Source organism: Leucopleurus acutus (assembly GCF_964270905.1).
Source record: "Leucopleurus acutus genome assembly, chromosome: 19".
Classification (NCBI taxonomy): Eukaryota; Metazoa; Chordata; class Mammalia; order Artiodactyla; family Delphinidae; genus Leucopleurus; species Leucopleurus acutus.
The window spans coordinates 48,118,997-48,139,712 of record NC_139161.1 but is presented as its reverse complement, the minus strand read 5'-3'; the positions used below and the strand labels follow the sequence as shown (position 1 = coordinate 48,139,712).

The 20,716-nt window shown below is 43.5% G+C and overlaps 1 protein-coding gene across 1 annotated transcript in view; it reads left to right on the top strand.

The window, feature by feature from the left end:
• Positions 1 to 20,716, top strand: part of SMG6 (SMG6 nonsense mediated mRNA decay factor) — a 237,562-nt gene that overhangs the window by 110,210 nt on the left and 106,636 nt on the right. Inside the window, exon 13 of the mRNA XM_082861071.1 lies at positions 9,379 to 9,580. Within this exon, the coding sequence (XP_082717197.1) occupies positions 9,379 to 9,580 (202 nt within the window). The remainder of the gene's footprint in view (positions 1 to 9,378; positions 9,581 to 20,716) is intronic.

Here is a 20,716-nt window from a genome sequence, read left to right as displayed (position 1 = left end):
AATGCACTCCAGGCTGAGGCCGCGTGAGCCAGGGTTGAGCTTGAGCTGGGGAGCTGTGGACACAAAAAGGAACAGACCAATCTGCTGGCTAGGGGGCAGCTGTTTGCCAGCAGTGTTCACTGAAGAGTTAACATGTACAGCCTCAAAGTTTTCAGACCCTTAATCTAAGATGCCGACTAGGCAATTTGCAGTTTTGGAAAGAAACTGACAAGGAAGGGCTCTGCTCTCCAAGTATCTGAAGCCACTGCTTCTGAGCATGTGCAGGGGTCATGGAGTGTTCCTCCCTTCCTCTCGGGGGGTGGGGAGGCAGACCATCTGTCCCTGGAGCTCGGGCCTTCTGGGTCACCCCACCTCACAACCTTAGATATGGTCCACCCAGCTCCTGTTTGCCCATATCCTGGCCATCAGGCCTGCTAACTCTCTTCTGCGACCTGTCTCCCTTTATCCCTCCTCCCTCTCCTGCTCCCTTTGGCTTTTGTTTGGCTGAGGAAATGGAAACCTCACACAGGAAGTGCTGGGCTTCATTTGCTTGAGGTGCTGAATCTGTTTTCTCTGTGGATGCTGGAGGAAATGGCCCATTGCCGGCTCATGCGAGCTGCTGCCCATCTTTGGGCAAGGGCTCAATCTGCAGCTGGGCACGTGGTCCAAGTTACATCCATCCCCAGCTGGGCTTCACCTCCAAGGCTACAGAAAGGCAGAGGGGGTTGCGACACTCGAATCAAATTTGCTTAGTCTTTTCAGACTTTTCTGCACAAGGATAGCAAATCTGACCAAATGATATGTTGAATCTGATTGCTTAGTAAACAAGTTCCTGTAGCTGTAACTTACTTTTTGATGAGTCCAGTTTAGGCTAGAGAAGTCAGTGTGGTAGAAAATGGAGTCCCCTCCTGCACTGCCTCCCTTTGCAATCAGGATCAGCGGCTGGTTGTCTCTGGAATGCAAGTTTAAGTATGAAGGAGGGGCCCTGCCATCCTGGGGCCTGACCACAAGGCATGGTGGTTTGAGGGCTGGTGCCACTGTTGGACAGAACAAACCTGGTCTGACCACCACTGAGGGTCATCCCACCTCATAGGCTTCAGATCCAAGCAGTGGAAAGTGGAATAAGAATTTACCTCCCTTCTTTCTAGTTTCTCATGTAACTGCCTAACACTCACCGAGTGAATGCTGTGGTTGAGAGACTGGCAAGGTACGGTAGGTGGTTCTTCTGTAGGTTTCAAAGTGACATCTTATGCCCACTGATCTTCCATACTGTGGAGCCTTTTCTTTTAAGGCCATAGGGAATAACATACTCCAGACAGTTCTGTAGATGGCAGAACAGTCATCCCTCTGACACTCTTAAGGTCCTTGTGCTGCTCTTCATTTTGGAGGGTTTAGGAACGCTCTCAAGAGAGTAGGAAGGAAATGGCTTCCACTTAACGTCTCTCCTTTGCATCTTTTCATTGGTCTTCGCCTGCATTTGTTCTCTGCAAAGACAGATTCCTCACTGATCCTATGATAAGGTGACCAGATAGCCTACATTGTAGCTGGCTTCTCCTCCAGAAATTCCCTGCTCCCAAATTGTCTCCTTGACACATTTGGACCCTTGTTTAATCGTGCTCCCTTCATTCTCTTTCTGTCTTTCATTGTGTTACCATCTCTCCTTGCACAGTTAGTCATTTCGAAGCACCTCCACTTTTTCAGGGGCATTCTAAAGCGCATCAGTAGTCTCCTTGGTTCTCTCCCCTTTGCCCGTATTCCTCTTCTTTCTGGTCAAGTTTACTTTTCCTAGGCAGTAGCCACTTAAGCACATATGGACCACTTAGAATGATGATGACAGAACTTCACTGACACTGCAGAGTGACAAGGGCAGGATTTCAGGGCTGTTTGTGCCTTCCCACAGCAGTGGCACTTAGTAGGTGTGTGTGCTGGAGTCAGCACGGAAGTACGTTGACGTCCCATTTGTATCTGTCAGGAGTCGTAATAGGATGGCTTTGTATCCCAGGAGATTTTGGTGCAGAGGATTGTAGCAGGGTGTGGAAAGGTGCCTTGAGCCACTGTAAAGGCTGTAAGGCAGTGTAGAGTGCTTTGGTCTGGTTAGAACAGACCACAGTGTTTGGAGGGGCCGTGTACTTATGGGGGTGGGGGTGGAGTGGGGAGCACAGTTTCTGTGCCAGGCCTCTTGTTAGAGGGGAGGGGCAGCTACTCCCCGCTTTACCAAGTGAGCATGAGGCAAGCTGTGAATATCAGGTGGTGGAGAGGAGCAGAGCAACAGGCTTCCACGAGCCTAAGCATAGCCCCCTTGCACCCCAGGACCTTTGGCAAGGCTGGGGCAGTGGGACAACCTACCTCATTGCATAGTCTCTGCTGAAGCCAAATCTTCCCTCATCTTGATCTCTAGTTCTCAGTAAGTGAAAGAGTCAGGGGACTTTGAGAACATCCAAACCTAGCCCAGCTGTGGCAGTTGGTTTATTGCTTTCAGCTGGTACTTGAACCCAGGTCCTGGTCTTGGAGGCTTTCCCAGGTTTAATCCCCAGAGCTTTCTCTGCAGCTGTATGACACTGCGCTGACCCCGAATGAGGATAGGAAAATAGAACCGGTGCCAAGCCAGAGTCTCTTTTTCATTTGGAGTCTGGCTGTCTGCCCATGACCAGGGTTACATAATGGGAAACATAGCTGGGGCTCTGGAGAGCCCGCGTTTCACCAGGCTGCCCAGACCTTCGCATTCTGATGCTATATATCTTCCTAATTGTAGCTCGGATGCATTTATCACACTGTTGGATTGGAGCACTGTTAAAAAAAAAAAACTCCAGAAATTCCTGGACTTGCTGCTTTTCCATGGCTTGTCTTGTATAGTCTACAGAGCATGCTGGAAAGGGCTCGTAGGGAGCCCTCTGAGGTGCCGTCACACAGGGAGACATGGGGATATGGAGGGAGGATGCAGTAAGCTCATTTCCGCAGGGAGCCTACACGTGTTGACCCTGTAGACGAGACAGAAATTCTTGAGTTAAAAAGCAGCTCATTCACTCGCCCTCATAGGGCAGTTCTGAAATAAGAACTAATCCCAAGTCTAATCGGCACCCCTTCAAGGACGCTTAATACGTCTTCCCAGAAGGGCATTTTGGGAGGTCACTAAGTAATAGTCCATCAGCACTTCCCTGAAGGAAGTGGTGGTGACTGTGGGAAGCCCCTTTGCTACCCTGGCTCCCCACCCAGTCTCCCTGGCTCCGGGTTGGGGCGTCAGCACTATAGCCTGGCACCAGGGGGTTCCTCTTCCTCCAAGTGCTGAGTGTGGGGCACACGTGATCTCTCCCACGGCAGGAGCCGCTGTCCCCTCCCCACTCCTCCCACAGGACTTCTTGTGAGAGGAAGGGGTGTTGGCCCAAGGCTCCAGTCTGACCCCAGCAGGGTACAGCCGCTGACCCCAGGGAGAGTACTTTCCAGCTCTGGGCTGAGGTTATTTGGGTCCAGTGTGTGCTAAACTAAGAAGACGTGTTGGAGTGGTTACAGCTAAAAATTTAGAGAGGCAGGAACCGTGAGAATCCGCACCAGGGAGGCCGCCGAGGGCTCCACTCATGCCGTGGCGATGTCAAGGTCCCCTGGGGGCTGCTCTTTCCCAAACACACAGTGCTGATGGGTTTAACACACCACAGTGATGCGACAGAGGCTATACGTCTGAGTGTAGCTTGGGAGAACTGAAGTCAAATAGGCACTGACCTAGAGAGAGGTTGAGGGAGGCACAGTTAGAGGTACTTGAGAAATCCTGGAATAAGGTTACCGTGACCTGTTGTTGGCCATAGGGCTCCAGCTGCACTGCTTAGAACATGAAGTTTGTGTTCTTCGAGTAGTGCAGGGTGACTGAGCTGCAGATTGATTTTGCCCTATTGGGCAGAATTAATTTAGGTTGGGCACTCTTCCAAGGGCCCAAGTTGACTTGTTTGTATAAATTAGGAAGGCAGAAAGGATCTTCTTTAACTGAGTCTTGTATTTTTTAGCGGTCACCTAATAAGCAGCTATTATTCTTGGAGGATGGTATCTTGCTGCCCATGTCTTAACTCCTAGCATAGTGATCCCTGATAACTTTGTCTCCGGTTTATATCATGGTGGCATCTGGAAAATACACTGTAGTTCCTAAATCTCAGAGGGAGCTGCATAGTTCTCCTCCTACCCTCCCCCAGTCTCTACCCCATTCTGTTGAGCTGCCTAGCCCCGATACCAGAACCAGATCCTCGGCCTACTGAGAACAGAGTTGGCATGACATCCTGGCTTTCCAAGGAGCTTACTAAGCTATTTCAAACCCAGGTACTATTCTTTTGACTCTACCAGACTTGTTGGATTCAGGTCCATTTCTGTTATTATCTGCTCACTTCCTGCAGTTTTGTCCAGTTGGGTGGGAAGTCCTCCAGGGCAGCAGTGGTCTCATGTTGGCCATTGAACCCCACGTGAAGAGTTGTGGGCTATAATATGATGGTCCATAGGCAAACAGGTTTTAAAAAGAGGATATTACATATCTTAAGAATATTTCTCTTGCTGTGGCCTTTTGCCTTTCCCCTTTTGTGTTTATAGTTCATGGACTTTCTCTTTTTCAGTTTCTTTGTGCCTAGTTTCTATGCCATCTTAGCTGTATTTCCAGAGCGTCTCACTCCAGAAACCAAAAGACCCAACTCGTTTCCCATCTGTACTACTTCTCTGATCTTCCGTAGCTCCAAAACACAATGCAGGGCTTCTTCTCACTCACCTCTTTCCGGGTTTGTTCTGCAGCTGTGGAGTTTGAATGTTAGTGTTTAAACAAGCTGGTATTACACAGGAAATGGCCACCTCCACAGGCCCCTGCAGGCTTGTAACATGGGGTCATTGTACTTGATATTAATCACCAGTCAGCCTGTTCCCCCAGTAAAAATACGAAGGGGTGTGTGAGGGCTCAGTCCTCCTTAGACTTGCCAGAAGGATGGCCTGAGCCCTGGTCGGGCCTTAGTACTCCATTCTCCAAACTGTCTTCCTCCTTCAGTCCCGTCCTCGGATGGAGTTTGCAGAAAAGTTCATTCTTGACCTCTTCCCTATAAAGCTGGCAGATCTGCCTTTCTTTCTGAGTTCTAGGAAAGAGATAGGTTGTTGTGGTATAACTTGCCTCGCATATCTCCCACCTTAATCTTTCCGAGCATGACGTAGTTAAGTAACAGATCGTATGAGAAAACTCCAAAATGGTAGAAACACAGAAACCCACTGGTCCACCTGAGATCAGGACTTCTCAGTTCCTTGGACTGAAGCTGCTTTTCTAATGCTGTTTGCAGAACTAACCCCAGCCTGAAGGTTTAATCTGATTCCCCAAGTCAATATCCCCTCAAACAACCAGCCAACAGTGTGTATATTGGTGCATTTCTGTGAAATGTGTTTCCCTAGTCACCTGGGCTGGCCTGGGCTGCATTGTATCGGCCGGCAGCTGCACTGCACTCAAACTGACAGCTACATTAAACCTTGGAATTCTGAGGCAATAAAAAGTAAATTAACTCTTATTTTTTTCCTTTCCTGGTGGAGTAAGTGAATGCATGTCTGTGGGGAAGTGGGTGAGCCTTGGTCCTGAGTGCATACCTATAACTAGCCACTGCTGGTCTGTCCCAAGCTAGGATCTGGTGTTCAGACTCCAGCCAGAGGTCTGCTTTCCTGGTGTGTGGTGTGTTCTGTGGGGTTGGGCCACCGGGTCACCCTACCACTGCTGATCCCTGCCCACTAGTCACATCACAGCTGCTTGAGAGGTTCCCTTGCCACCATTCTGAGAGCCATGAACAGACTCATTGGATGCAGTTTCATGTTCTCTGGCTGCCTTGTGTCTGTTTGGTGGGATTTTTTTGGACTCTGGGAGCTTTCCCAAAGTATGAGTTGGGACCACAACAAGCCAGAGGGACTTGCCCAAGCCTATGGCACCCTAGAGGGTCCATTTAGAACCAAAGGTGGCTTGAGAATGTCTGAAAACTCTTGGGGAGTCATTTCCCAGGCATTCCTAGAAGATTGGGAGCTGTTTAAAGTTCCTCTCGGCCACCAGAATTCGACTTTGGGCTCCTTGGCCCAGGCCAACCTTGAATCCTTAGAATCCAAGGACTAGATTGGGGTGAAGGTTGGAAGGCACTCCCAGCTGGGGTGAGGACTAGAGCAGGAAAAGGCGAACTTTTCCCCTTCTCAGACAGGAAACCCTGTGTTCACCCATGGAACTGACCTCTCAGCCCAGAGGCCTGATCGGGGTAAGCTGAGGTGATGTTGCCCAGCTTCCAGGAATCACCTCATACTTCTGCAAATATCTTAACTTCTGAGTTCAGACATCTCACCTAGTTTTTCAGAGTACCTTTTCCTTTTAGTATTAGTTTCCTGACACTCCCCTCTGCCCCACCCTCTGTGGGGGTCACCGTATGGTCCCTGGGTGCCCAGTCAGCTGTGTTCATGTTCGTGGTGCTCAGTGAGAGAGGAGAGAACTGATGATATGTGAAGTGATCGGGGGCCGTCCCACTGCAATACCAGAAGAAAGTGGCCACTCAGAATCACACACCAGTCTGACGGGATCAGGGCAGAAACGACCCTTCATCGGAGCATTTTGTGTATTCCCTTGGTTCTGCTCAGTCTAGCTTGGCCCTTGGGCCACTTTACATTTCTGAGTTGGGAACTCAGGATACTTCCTATTCCTATGTCTTTTGGCATCAGCTGCTATCTTACAAATCAATACTAGGGTAGGAACACTCATCCGCTTCATTTTTGCAGTGAGTCTTAAGGTTTTGGCACAAGGTGGGTGGTAATGGGCAAAAGGCAGATGTGGGCAGGGGTCCCTAGTAGTGGCCAGCAGCCGCTGGGAGGAGTCAGTTTTGGTTTATCTGAGCCTTAGGGGACAGGGAGCATGGTAATGAGAACCACATGGTACCACATATTCCTTCGTCTTGGATCCAAGATGGTAGGGGTGGGAGGATGGGAGAGGGATGTGGGGCCTCCCATTGTGGCAGCCGTGGGTAATTTTCTGCTGCCTCTCCCCGGCTGGAGATGCTGCTGCCCTCACCCCCCACCCCCATCTACGTCCTGAAGCAGCCTTGACCTGCACAGCACCAGCCGAGGCCCCCAAGCCAAGAATTCAGCTGGGAGACTTTTCACCTTCTTCCTTCTCACTGTCGTCTTTCCTGTTTATTTTCCAAATTGCTGCTCTGCAGCGGAGCAGTGCCTGTTGGCCAGAGCTCACCAGCGCTGTGGGAGCAGACTGAGGCAGTGGGCTCAAGTGGCCAGCAGGGCACTGGGGGAGGAAGCGGGGAGCTGGAAGAGCCTCCCTGTGCGTCTCCCATGGGCAGCGCTAACCTCGGAGGCGGCCCTGAGCAGCCCTATCACATCCGGTGCTTGTCTCTGCAGCCGGGACCGGAGGATAAACTATCAGAGCTGTGGGGCAGTGCATCATTCCTCTTATTATTTTCTTCTCTGCAGATGGGGTCGTGGAAAGTTCAGTTCCTTTTAACCCTCGAAGTTCTGTTTATTCTACAGCTGGTAGCCTGAATGCTGCGTTTCCCATTACATCACAAAGGGGCTCAGGCAGATCTCTGCACTAAAACGTGTTGCAACTGTTTATTTTTTTCCATATTTAAACATTTCTGACAGCCAAGCTCAGCCGGGCCAAAAGATGGAGCTTTGTGAATGAGCCTGTTGTCGGTGTCTGTGCAGAGAGAGGCTTTAGAGAACTCGTGTCCCTCCGGTGATGCTTCCCAAACATGTTCTTCTTTCTGGGCAAAGCCTGTGAGGCGAGTTACTTGTGCAGTACATGTGTGTTGATTATGTGCCGTCGTATGATTAATGGAGCTGTGTTCCGCCTGGTTCCCAGGACACTCTTGAAAACAAGATGTTTCATTTCATTGCCTTTTCCTAGTGCAGTGATTACAGTAAATAAACCAGGGCAGCCTCCTTCCACCTGGAGCCAGTCAAGGAGTCCCCACACCTCTGTCGCACTTTCTCCCCCAGCATCACCTTCAGTGCCCTGTCCCTTGAATGCCCTCTTCTCTGCCATCTCCCAAAGGCTCCCAGTCTCCAGGAGAAACACGTTGCTTGGGTCTGAGGCCCCTCCCTAGCAGATCTGGCTCATGCGCAGTGACTCCTCTGGGAAGATTCCAGGATGTGGCTCGCTCTTACAGCTCTCTTTGCTTCTTGCCTCTTGCCGCTCCACCTCTTGAGCGTAACTGTAAAGCTTTTCTTTGTTCTTCTATGCAGCTCACTCCTTCTAGAGTACAGCTTAGCATCCACAGGGCATTCCCTGTTCCAGAGTCCCTGGTTAAGGCCGTCTTCTGGACAAGGGAGCCAAGTCTTGTACAGCCCAGGGCCTATGGATTTGGCAAGCCCTGGATCTGACTGCAGTTTGGCTATTTGAGCTGCGTCCTGTGCAGACAAAAACGAAAGCTCTTCAGGATCGTTAGCACCCATCAAAGCAGGGATATGAACCACAGTAGATGTTTGACAAATGATGGTGACGGAGAAATGAACCTTCTTTTTCTCATTCTGCCCTGGAGTTTGAAATGGGGAGAGCTAGACTTTGGATTTTCAAGATGCGTTAGGTTCAACCAGGACTCGGTGATGTGCAATTAGGAATGAGCAGCCATCCCAGTTTGCCCAGGACTGAGGGGTTTCTGGTGACATGCGACTTTGGGTGCTAACATTGGGACAAATCCCAGGCAAACCAGAACAGTTGGTCACCCTATATCTAACCTTCCACAGGTGAGGGAGAGGAGAGGGAGAGGGATGGCCAAGGCAGCACTGATACTGGTTTGTCGGCTGAAATGCATGGGAAGCTTTACCCTCCTGGGAAGATCTTGGCAGGCCAGGAATGTGGTTTTTGGTGGGTGTGTTTGATTGTTTTCCGACTTATATGTAGGAAGAGATTTCTAAAGCATTGTAGGGGACTGGGGTGGGAGGTAATAACCACATGACTCTTTGCCTGGTGTAACTGGCCCCTCTGGCTGTGTGGGAAGAGGGGAGATTGGCACTGTGTTGCTGTCTGTGTGGCATATACTTGGCTGGACAGGAGTAGGGGAATTCTGGGAGCTGCCTCAGGCACTGGTTGTCTTGAGTGTTTGAATAAGTGTCTCAGGCACACTGTCTGGAAAGGTGACAGGACCTGCATTAGGCAACTGATTCTCTTAAGTTCTTTTTCCTTTCTGGTTAGGATTAAAAACTCCCCCTAATCAATTTCAACTTTGCATAGATGGACACACACCCACCAGATTACTGCCACGGGCTCAATTTTGTATCCTAGCGTTTGGGGTTAGATTTCCTGACAGATGCCAGCCGCAGACAGCATAGTGCCACGAGTACCTCCCTGCCCGCAAGTGCTCAGAATACTTTAACTGGTCCCTCTTTAGAGCTGCTCTCCTTTTCTTACCATCTTTCTCACAGGGTTGCTGTGGATGTCTGGTCGATGCTGGCTGATTTCTGTAACATACTGACTGCAGTGAATCAGTCTGAGGTGCCACTGTACAAGGACCCGGACGATGACCTCACCCTCCTTATCCTGGAAGAGGATCGGCTTCTCTCGGGCTTTGTACCCTTGCTGGCTGCCCCTCAGGACCCCTGCTACGTGGAGAAAACCTCGGATAAGGTCAGCCCCAGGCCAAACATCCCTCCCCATTCACCCCTCCTCTTAATTCTCCAGACCTTTTTATTCTTGGGAAGTTTTCTGTGCAAACGGAACATGATTAAGTCATTGAGAAGGGTGTTAAGGGAAAATATCGACCTTTTAGCCGCTGACATCCAGCTCTGCGTCCTGAAAAAAAAAGCCCTCTCGACTTCCTTTGGTGTGTGTGTGCGCTCACTGGCATGTTGTATATACGATCATTTCCTCACTTGTTTAAATAGTGCAGCTTGTGTTGGCAGTGCTCTCACTCAGCTCCAAATGGTTTGCATCATGCTTAAAGCACCCTCCTTCCTCCCCCCTTTCATCCTTCCCCCCAGCCACAAAACTCTGCACTAGGAAAACAGCCAGGGCTTTTTCCCTTCTCTGAGGAGGAGAGTGATAAATAGGTGACTAGAGAGAAGCAGACACCATGTGTTAACTTACAAAAAAAGCTTTTAGGAGTATGAAGCATTCCCCACTGCCTGGTTTCTATTTTTCTTCCTCCGAGGACTGTGTTTTAACCTGAACTTTTTCCTCGTCTGTCTGTTTATAGAAAACAAAGCCCATTGCCTGTTGCCCTGGTGGGGACTGTGGAGCTCGTAGTCTCTGCTTAACAGTTGGGTCTGTGGCCAGGTGTGGAGAGTAGAGCAGTCCATTCTGCTTCACGTTCCTGTGCAGCGGTTGCTAGGCTGGGGAAGTCGTGCCCACAGACCCTGGGAGCAGGGTCTCCTGTGCTGAGCAGGGGAACTCAGTGACTGACCCCTCTGTGGAGTTGTTAGCATCACATCCCCTAGGGGAGAGCCTTTTGGTGGAGAGTCCACAAGTGGCTTCGCAGAAGAAAGTCTTTTGACCTAGATGAAGTATGTATAGAGGTGTAGGTAGTTGTTTTTTGTTTTTTTTAATGTCAGATAGTAAAAACTAAATTCTGAGCATAAACTACAAATATGAGAGATTTTATGTTGAATATAAAATTTTTTTAACTCATTCTTAGTGAAAAAAATATATGTTCCTTGTAGACAAGTAAAAAGAAAAACGTATCCACAATCGTTCCACCAACTGGTAACACAACTGTTATTTTTGCTAATTATATACAATCGTATTTAACTTATGGTATAAACACACACCTTTTTTTTAACAAAAAAACTGGGGGTCATATTATACATGTTATTTATAATTTGCTTTTTTCATGTAGTATCTTTTAATGTATTCTTATTTGGAATCATTTTTGATGATCACTTAGTATTCTTTTCTGTGCCAAGATTTCTTTAACCAGTCTTTGCTTTATTGAACCAAGGGACTGTCCTGAATTTTTGAACTACTATAAACAGGTGATTCCTTATAGCAGAATTTTTTTCATATATTCCCTATGGTTACATTTCTATATGTAGATAAAGGTTCTAGACATTGACATATCAAAAGCTCATACTCTTTGGGTACATTTAATGGCTAATATTGGGAATGTGAGAACCTTTGTCTTTCAAAAGGAGTACTCATTTTATGCTTTTCCAATGAAAAGTTGGAATAAAATCCTGCTCTTCTAGTCTCAGAAGGGAATAATAATGGGGAGTTGTGTGTGAGGCAGAGGACAGCTAACAAAGTTCAGAATTTGTGGAAGATGTTCAGTTAGAAGAGTTGGAAGAGAAACTGGGTAGCCATGGCTTGGGCCAGGGGAATCCTAGTACATACTGTTTTTCTGTGATCACAGGGTGGTCTTGACACTGGAGGGTGCTTTTGGGAGTTGGCGATTGGGTCAGCTGTCTTTCAGTGCAGAACAAGGAAGGAGTCCTGTCCAGCTTTAGACTTGCTAAGCCCTGTTTTCCCATCAGCTCTCCCAGCTTTAGTGTTAGCACATGATACATGTGTATGGTACAGTATATGGTAGATACAATATGTGACCTGGCAGAAGAACACAGAGCTGGTGATCCATGCCCTCAGCCTGTGGTCGTGAATCACAGGCTGCCCGGGGCAGTCACAGCTCTTTGAGACTAAGGTGGGTCTCCACTTCAAGGACTGTGAAATAGGTGTGCCCAACACAACATCTCCCCCAAACATGGTCTTTCTTCAGTCTTCCCATCTCAGTAAATGGCAGCTTTGACTTTGGGGGTGCTCATGTCAAAATTCTTGGGGTTATTCTTGGCTCCTCTCTTCTTCTCACACCTCCATAACTAATCCGTCAGCAATCCAACTCTTCCTTACCCTCAAAATAAACGCAAATGCAACTCTTTCTTACCACTACACCCTAGTTCAATTCAACAAAATGCCTTCTGACTGGTTTCTCTTATTCCTCCCTCCTCCTACTCTCCAGTCTGTTTTCAACACAGCCACTGGAATGATCTTTTTAAAACATCAATAAGATCATGTCACTTCTTTGTTCACAGTCTGATCCAGCTCCTGCTGCTTTCCTTGTGCCCAGTATGCCCTAGTCACATAGGCGTCCTTGCTGTTCCTCAGACAAGCCACACACTCGTGCCTCAGGGTCTTTGTACTTGCTTTCCTCTTAACCTGGAACACCCCGTCCCCAGATACCTGTGTGGCACTCTCACTGCCTTCTCAATGCCACCTTGTTGGAGAGGTCTTCCCTGGCTACCCTATATAAGATGTTACATGCCTTCCTTTTCCTTTTTCTCTGCTTTATTCTCCATGGCAGAGAAAAATAACACCTCTTGAATATCTAGCATGTATCAGTCCCAGGACGAGGTAATTCTGTCCAATATTTCATTAAGTCCTCACAATATGCCTGCCGAGTAGGTATTTGTACCTTCATTTTATAAAAGAGACAACTGAGGCTCAAGAGAGGAGTGAAGGATGATGGAAACATAGGAAACATCTCCATGGTTGACCTGGAAGATTAGTATGGATGTGTCCAGAGGGACTTTTTAGGAACTCTTGACCTTTTAGATATCTGAAGAAGATAGACATCTTCTCCAGCTTCTAGTGTTCACTACTAAGAAACGTAAAGTATCTCAAAGACTCTGTAGCAGCAACACGAGCCATTTCACTGCTGGTGGAGATTAGTCGCCATGTTTAGTCCAGCCTGGGGGCTCACTCAACAGGCATTCACTGAGCGGCCTGTATTACACACCTGCACACACAAGAGAAATCCAGACATACAAGGCAAACACCCTCCTAGTTTGGGAGACAACTTACGGCATATACAAAGATGTGAGAAGCAACCTAAGTTAATTTGAACCTATAGGAGGAACTCTTGAAATTTTGTGGAGTTGGTAGTTTCCCAATGAAGGCATTGCTCAAGGAGCACTGATTTGGCATTAACCTATCACTGTATTTCCCAAGCATGTTCCCCGAAACTCTAGTTTTATAGGTTCTTAATAGTTAGGTGAAAAAAAGAGTTTCACAATCATGTAAGTTAGGGTAACACAATATTAGACAGAATCCATTACTGAAAGACTTCTTGGAGTTTTCATGTGGTGTACATTGCGAGGGGGATACCCTTTGCTATCTTTCCCAAACTTGCTTTACCCTTGATCTTTCTGCTTTACTGAACATCTTACAGGATTAATATTCTGCCTGAAAGAAACAAACCATGGTAGAAAACCCAGGTATGGGATGAGTAAGAGGTGAGAAAACAGGTTGCTGTTGGGATTATCCAAAAGTAAGATAAAGAGTACAGATTAGGGTAAAAGCAATAGAGTGGAGCTGGTTGCATTTAGAGAGAAACATCACAGATGTTGAAAATTAGAGCCAACGAGGAGAAAGGGATCTTAGGTTCGTTGAGTGGCTGCTCGGCACCTAAATTCAGAGGTTAAGTAGCTTATCCAAGGTTATGTAGCTAAGTGAGGAAATACAGGATTAGAATCCTTGTCTGTATGACTTCAGAACATCATGTTCTTATGAATGGTTTGACATCTAGGATTTGCTTCAAAATAATGTGGGAAGGAAGGTAGACAGGAATGTAGATGGGAAAAAAAAGGCCAAATATTGATCATTATTAAATCTGAATAATGGGTACACGGAGTTTAGTATTCTACTTTTGTATATGTATGAAATTTTCCATAAGAACAACTTCTAAAGAAATAAATAAATAAGACTCCATGTCCTTTCTGCTGCATTATACTTGAAAAAGTAATCAAACCATAATAAGAATAAATTTAAGATTTTGTAGTCAGTAATCATGTTCCACGCACTGTGCTAAGCTCTTTACACGTATTTCCTCATTGAAACCCCAGTAGCCCTATAGGCAGATAGGAGAAGGGATAAAAAAGAAAACTGTTTTAGGAGAAAGATATTAAGTTCATGTTATATGTTAGTCGGTATCAAAAAAGCTTAATTGTCATCTTCAAAATAAAGGCATGTGATTGTATAGCTATAGGTGGTACTGAACAAGGATTTATTTAGCGATAGGCTGTGTCTTTCCTTAGGCTCTAAAGTTACCATTTAATGATAAGCAAAACGTTGATGTCATAAATAGATGTAAGCAATCCTCATTCTAGCATCCCCAGGAAGATTAATCCGTGTGATCTTCTTTGTTTTCCTTCCCATATTATCTGATCAAGAACTAAGTGAAGAACTTTCCAACAAGCTAATGCCGGGGCTACCCTTTGGCTTGATTAGGGAATAAATTATAGGTCATATTATATGGTGATGTTATATAAGTCTCACGATCACATCCCATTCATTCTTACAGTAATCTTTGCTTTCTATCTGGACGTAGGATCCCAGGAAGCTTTGCCATTAATAAAATATGTAATTGAGGTTAAAGATGAGGTTTAAATTGTCCAACTTTGTTTTTTTTTTTTTTGGCTGCGTTGGGTCTTCGTTGCTGTGCGCGGGGCTTTCTCTAGTTGCGGCAAGTGGGGGCTACTCTTCGTTGCAGTGCACGGGCTTCTCACTGCAGTGGCTTCTCTTGTTGTGGATCACGGGCTCTAGGCGCGCGGGCTTCAGTAGTTGTGGCTCACGGGCTCTAGAGCTCAGGCTCAGTAGTTGTGGCGCGTGGGCTTAGTTGCTCCGCGGCATGTGGGATCTTCCCAGACCAGGGCTCGAACCCACGTCCCTTGCATTGGCAGGAGGATTCTTAACCACTGCACCTAAATTGTCCAACTTTTGAAACTAGTGGCTTGTCTGTTCGTTAAATGATATTTTTGGCATGTTTGTTGTGCACATAATTACTCCCAAATATTTTAAATAGAAAAGATAGAAAAGCACAAGAAAATAAAAATCACCTACAAACTACCACCTAAAATTAGCTGGTGTTAAGGTTTCATATATGTCCTTTCAGTCTTTTCCCCGCCCCCATGCTTATATGTGTGTACTTATTCTTTTCCTTTCATAATATTGGGACCATACAGTATATGCTTTGTTCTTGTTTTATGTTTTTTAAACACCCTTGTTTTTATACACACACACACACACATACGTATATACATACATACATATATAGTTCGGGGGGAAATGTTGCCTTTGTTTTTTGGTGGTCTGGAAAATATTAATTTTAAGTGCTACCAGTGACTGATTTTTTGAAAAACATACATAATCTTCTATTCTCAAAGTATCAACATCAAGAGTGAAAGGGGAAAAAAAAAAAAAAAACAATTGACTATCCCATATTTAAGATGTGAAAATTAGGACTGTTTACAATATGTATTTTCTTTTCACACAGTTGCATTTTGTTTCTAAATTTACAATCGTTATTTAGAATTAATTTTATAGTGTTTTCAGTGTTCAATTTTCACCGTTTTTGTCTTTTTATTCTATGGCTTTCCCATTCTTATGTTCTTTACTTTGATTCATCTGGTATTCAGATGCAACGTTGTAGAATTTTTTTCAGCAAAGATAACATGGAGGCTTTTTAAAAATGAAGGTGATTTTTGTGAAATACAGTAGCAATATACACACTCAAGCAAAAGGGTCAAACAATTGAAAAAAATATACAGTCAAAGTCACCCTCTAGGGATAACCATTGTTAACAATTTGATATTTATCTTTTTAGACCACTTCTGTGCCCATTGAAACATATTTATAAACATATATACATATATGATCAAAATGATAGTGCGATATACGTTCTCTTCCTTACTTTGTTCTTTTCATTAAACAGTATATCGAGGACATTCTTCATGACTACTTTTTGAACACTTGTGTTTTGAAAGTGTTCTTATTTTGCCCTTGCACATGAATGGCCACTTAGCTTAGGTCAACTTCTTTCCCCTTTAAAACAATAGCTATTATTCCATTGCATTAATGGTTAGGAAAAATTGGAGAAAAGTCTGGTTTTTCTTCCTTTGTAGGTAAACTTTTTTTTTTTTTTTCATACAGCACGGGTAACTTACAACTCTTTAAATCTTGAATTTCCAGTTGAGGATTTGTTTAGATGTTGGGCTCTGTACTTTAATTTTTCATGGCACATAATGAGCTCTTTAAATAAGCAGATGCAGTTCTAGCTTTAGATCAGAAAAGTTTTCATCTCCCATGTCTTTGATTACTAATGTTTGTTCTTTTCTTCAGTAATTTCTTTTCTCCTAAAATGTATATTAGACCTTTGTTCTTTGTACTGTACATATTTTTCTGTCATCATTTTAATCCCTTTTTGCTTTGCCTCTAATCTCGGAAGCTTTCTCAAGTTTTTCCTGTCTTTAATTGGTTCAGATTTTTATAGTGCTGATTCTACTCTTTACTGCTTCTAATTCAGTTCTTAAGTCTGCTGTTGCATCATTCGTTGCCTTACGTTATTTCCCTATCTTATCCTGTAATGTTTATATTTTTGCCTGCCTTTTACCAAGGTCTCCTTTATCTGTTTTGTTTTATCATTTATTTTTTAGCATACTTCACAGAATCTGTGATTTTAAAAATCCAGTTGTAAGAGTAAAGCAGATACTGTCTCCTTCAGCTAACATTTCCCCCCCCAAGTATTCTCTGTTTCTCTTTCTTTGCATGCTCTGTTCCCTTTTTTATCTTGCAGACTCTTTTCATAGGCCCCCACTTGTATTTCTACAATCTGATTCTGGCCTTTTATATTTCTTTGAACAAAGAAAGGTTTACTCAGTTCTGATATTTTCTCCAAAACAGGTTAGGTAGATTCTCACTGGATGCCTTCTTTACCTACAAATATCATTTAGAATCCCCTTCTCAAGTCTAAAACTGGTTGATATATGTTTGTATTACCAAGTCACCACCCTGAAGCAGCTGGGGAGGAGGCCAGCTGCTTAAATATGAATATGATATATGAATTATGAAATATAAATATGAAATATATGAAATATAAATGAATTTATTTTCTACATTTTCTTTCCTGTATATAATGGAGCTACTGTACCAGAATGAGTATCCCATGTCCAGTTTCTGTTTCACATAAATGATATAGCAATTTCTGACCTTCCCGGAGCTGTGGCCTACCATGTCAAGAAGAACTTCCACCCTCCGGCCACTTCCCACTTACATTTACTTGGGCCTCTCTGAACTGCTGATTGTGATTGGTACTGATTTGTAGCAGTGAAGTCTTCCAAGCGGTGTTCTGCATCTGCCCCCATACCCTCACATTTTGTGATAGGCAGAATAATGCCCTCCCCTAAAGATGGTCCACATCTTATTCCCCAAAATCTGTTAAATAAGTTACGTTACAAGGCAAGAGGGCCTTTGCAGATATGTTTAAGTTAAGGATATTGAGACGGGAAGATGACCCCGGATTATCCAGGTGGTTTAATGTAATCACGAAGATCCTTGCAAGGAGGCAGGAGTGTCAGGGTCAGAAGAGGGAAATGTGGTGATGGAACCAGAAGTCCCAGAGAGAGAGAGAGAGAGAGATTTGGAAATAGTATGCTGCTGGCCTTGAAGATGGAGGAAGGGACCATGAGCCAAGGAGTGCAGGTGGCCTCTAGACACTAGAAAAGGCAAGGAAACAGATTTTCCCATGGAGCCTCCAGAAAGAGCACAGCCCTGCCAACATCTTGAGTTTAGAACTTCTGATCTCTCAGACTGTAGAATAATAAATTGTTTTGTTTTAAGTCATTAAATTTGTGGTATTTTGTTACAGCAGCAATAGGAAACTAATTGACCCTTCCAAACTGGAGAATTTTGCCAGACTTTTCATGGTTTCTTCTCTTGCTGCTTTCTTTTTCTTTTTTAACCTTTTTAATTATGAAATATACGTATGGAAATATGTAAAACAAAAAGACTCATCACAAAGTGAGCAACTGTATTACCACCAAGCATGTCAAGAAATAGAGATAAGGGTGATTAATTACCAGTTTCATTCAGCTTATGTTGAAGGTTCTAACCAGTACAGTAAGATAAGATAAAGTACTAAAAAGATGATTGGAAAGGGGAAAAAATAAAGCTATCTTTAATTGCAAATAATGTGATTCATATGTAGAGAATAAGGATAAATTATTCAGATTAATAAGTGAGTTTAGCAAAGTTGCTGGATATAAAGTCAGTATACAAAAATCAATTCCACATCTACATACTAACATCAAGCAAAATGAAAATTTTTTTCTTTTAAGTTGCTTTCTTAGGAAGGGAAGCTGTGAATTGGCTCTTAATGACCTGTTTCCAGCTATCCTCTATCCATCTGGCAGTAATTCTTTATGGTTTACGGCAGATGGATGGCATTTTCCCATTTAATAGCTATTGACTGCTATGCGTCAGGAGCTATTCTAGATTCCGCGGCCCTTGCTGTGAACACAGTAGACAAAGGAGGCATCATGGGGTGTGGGGGATATACTCTGTGTATTCAGTTTGGTCACTTCATTTGGGATTTTGGAAGTAGAGTTATTTAACTCAGAAATGTATGCTTTTTAAGGTTTTTTTTTTTTTTAACTATAAAAGTCTTTGTATTACAAAATAGATGTTCATTTAAAGAAATATTAGAAAAATCAGTATTAGCAATAAGGAAAACGAAAGATTCCTTGATTTTTCTATCTTCTATCCTGGCTGGAGAGAAGGATGGACAGATAGATATAAGTGAAGTTTTTTGCTTTTTAACAGAAATAGAATAAAACTGTGTATACTGTTTTGTAATCTACCTTGTTCACTTAGCAATGAATATATCCTGAATATATTTCCATGTTCACTCACAGTGTGAATTTTAATGGCTGCATTATATTAACATGTATGGGCATACCATAATATTTTTAGTCCTTAATCATTAGGCATTTTAGAAATCATTAGGCATTTTACTGACTTTTCACTTTTATAAATGATGCCATCTCAGGCAATCTTTACATATCTATTTTATCAGTTCGTAAGGCAGATTTTTGAGTGGAATTACTAGGTCAAAGAGGGTCTGCAGATTTTTAAGCCTTTTGATGGATAATGCCAAATTGCCCTCCCGAAAAAGTTGTAGCTGTTTAAACTGCAGAATATCATATCTGTTATCTATCATCCTCACTAATCATGAATAGTTTGACTTTTTTGTAACTTTTGCCAAAGTTGGGCAAAAAACTGGCATCTCATTGTTTTGATTTTCATACTTTGATTACTAATAAGGTTGATTTTTTTTTAAGTATTATGCTTACTAATTATATGTATGGGTGACACATTTTATAAATTACCTTATGTTCTTTGCCTATTTTACCATTAGAATGCTTATCCCTTTTTTTTCTTAATGATTTGTAAAAGCTTTTTATGAATAACTTTTGAACTTTCTTTGGTTACCCTTGTACAGGAGGTGTTTTATTTTTATACTGAATGAGATAAGAACTTTTGGAAACTTGGAAGGGAGAGCACCCTATTTTTTAGGCAATAAGACATGTATGTTCCTTCGTCGCACCATGCTGGATAAAATATTTGTTTTCAACTTCTGAATTAGTTTCTCCTTCTTGCACTTCCCTCTCTATCAGTCTGTAGATATCTAAGGAAAAATTGTTTCCAGCCAGATATTTAGAAATGAACTATAAGCTGTATTTATTTCCTTCTCTATTTTGCCTGTTTAATCAAAGGAGCCTTTGATATTGGTATAAACTTAGTAAAAGATATACAGTGTTTTGAAAAGTCCTCTGGTTTTATATCTCAAAAAATAGACTCTTTTTTTTTTTTTCTTTTCTTTTTGCTTCTTCTCACTTTAGGTGCAAAAATACTTTGATGGGCCACTTTGTTTGATGATTCATTTCACCAGTGGCCCTTTGGCACTGATCATTTGTATTGTATATTTCTCTCTGTCTACTCATTGTTGCCCTCCCTCACCTTTTTTGTGTGCTGTCTCTCACCTCTTTACTAATTGTATATAAATTTTATAGAATTGCTAATTACCACTTCCATTTACTTCAGTCCCTTCAGATTATATCAGTTACTGCCTAATTTATCAATCTAATTCCCCAAATGGGCACTGTTGACTCAGTTACCTTTAGGCCCATGCTATGGATAGTTCAAGGACTAGGTGTTCTTTTTATTCTAGGATATTGATTCTCACACCTAGCATTCATCAAAACCACCTGGAGGGCTTGTTAAACTTGCTCGGCCCCATCCCCAAGAGTTTCTGATTAGTTAGGAGAAGGAGAGACTGAAAAATTGGATTTCTAATAGGTTCCCAGGTGATGCCAACGGTCTGGGTTTCACACTCCAAGAACTACTGTGTTTTAGGAATTTGGTGGCTGTTGCGGCCATTAGGCAAAGATTTTGGTCGAGGTAAAAATATCATCTCTGGTATAAGTAGGCTTCCTAATTCTATCTTTAACTCTGGAATGTAGAGCATATTACCTGACAGTTCATATACTTTGCCTTCATGTTGCCATATAGTTTTCTGAGGTCTTCAGAAGTTATATTCAGAATGCTAGAAATACATCTATCCTGAATATGTATGAAAAGTCACATGTCTGGCTCTCCTTTCCCAAGAGGACCCAGAGCAAAACAGCCGACTTTTAGTGAGTGCTTATCACGTGCTAGGCACTGGATTATTTTGGTTTGTCTTTTGTTTGTTTGTTAATTGAAGTATAGTTGATTTACAATGTAGTGTTAGATTCTGGTGGCTAGGCACTGTTTTAATGCTTTATATTATTTCATTTAAATTTCACAAAAGCCCTACGGGACTTTGACTATTAGGAAGAACTTGCCCAGGCTGACACAGCTAAGAATTAAGGAATCAAATCCAAGTCTAGGACACACACACTTTTTCTTAAATTTATTTATTTATTTATTTATGCTTGCATTGGGTCTTCATTGCTGCGTGCG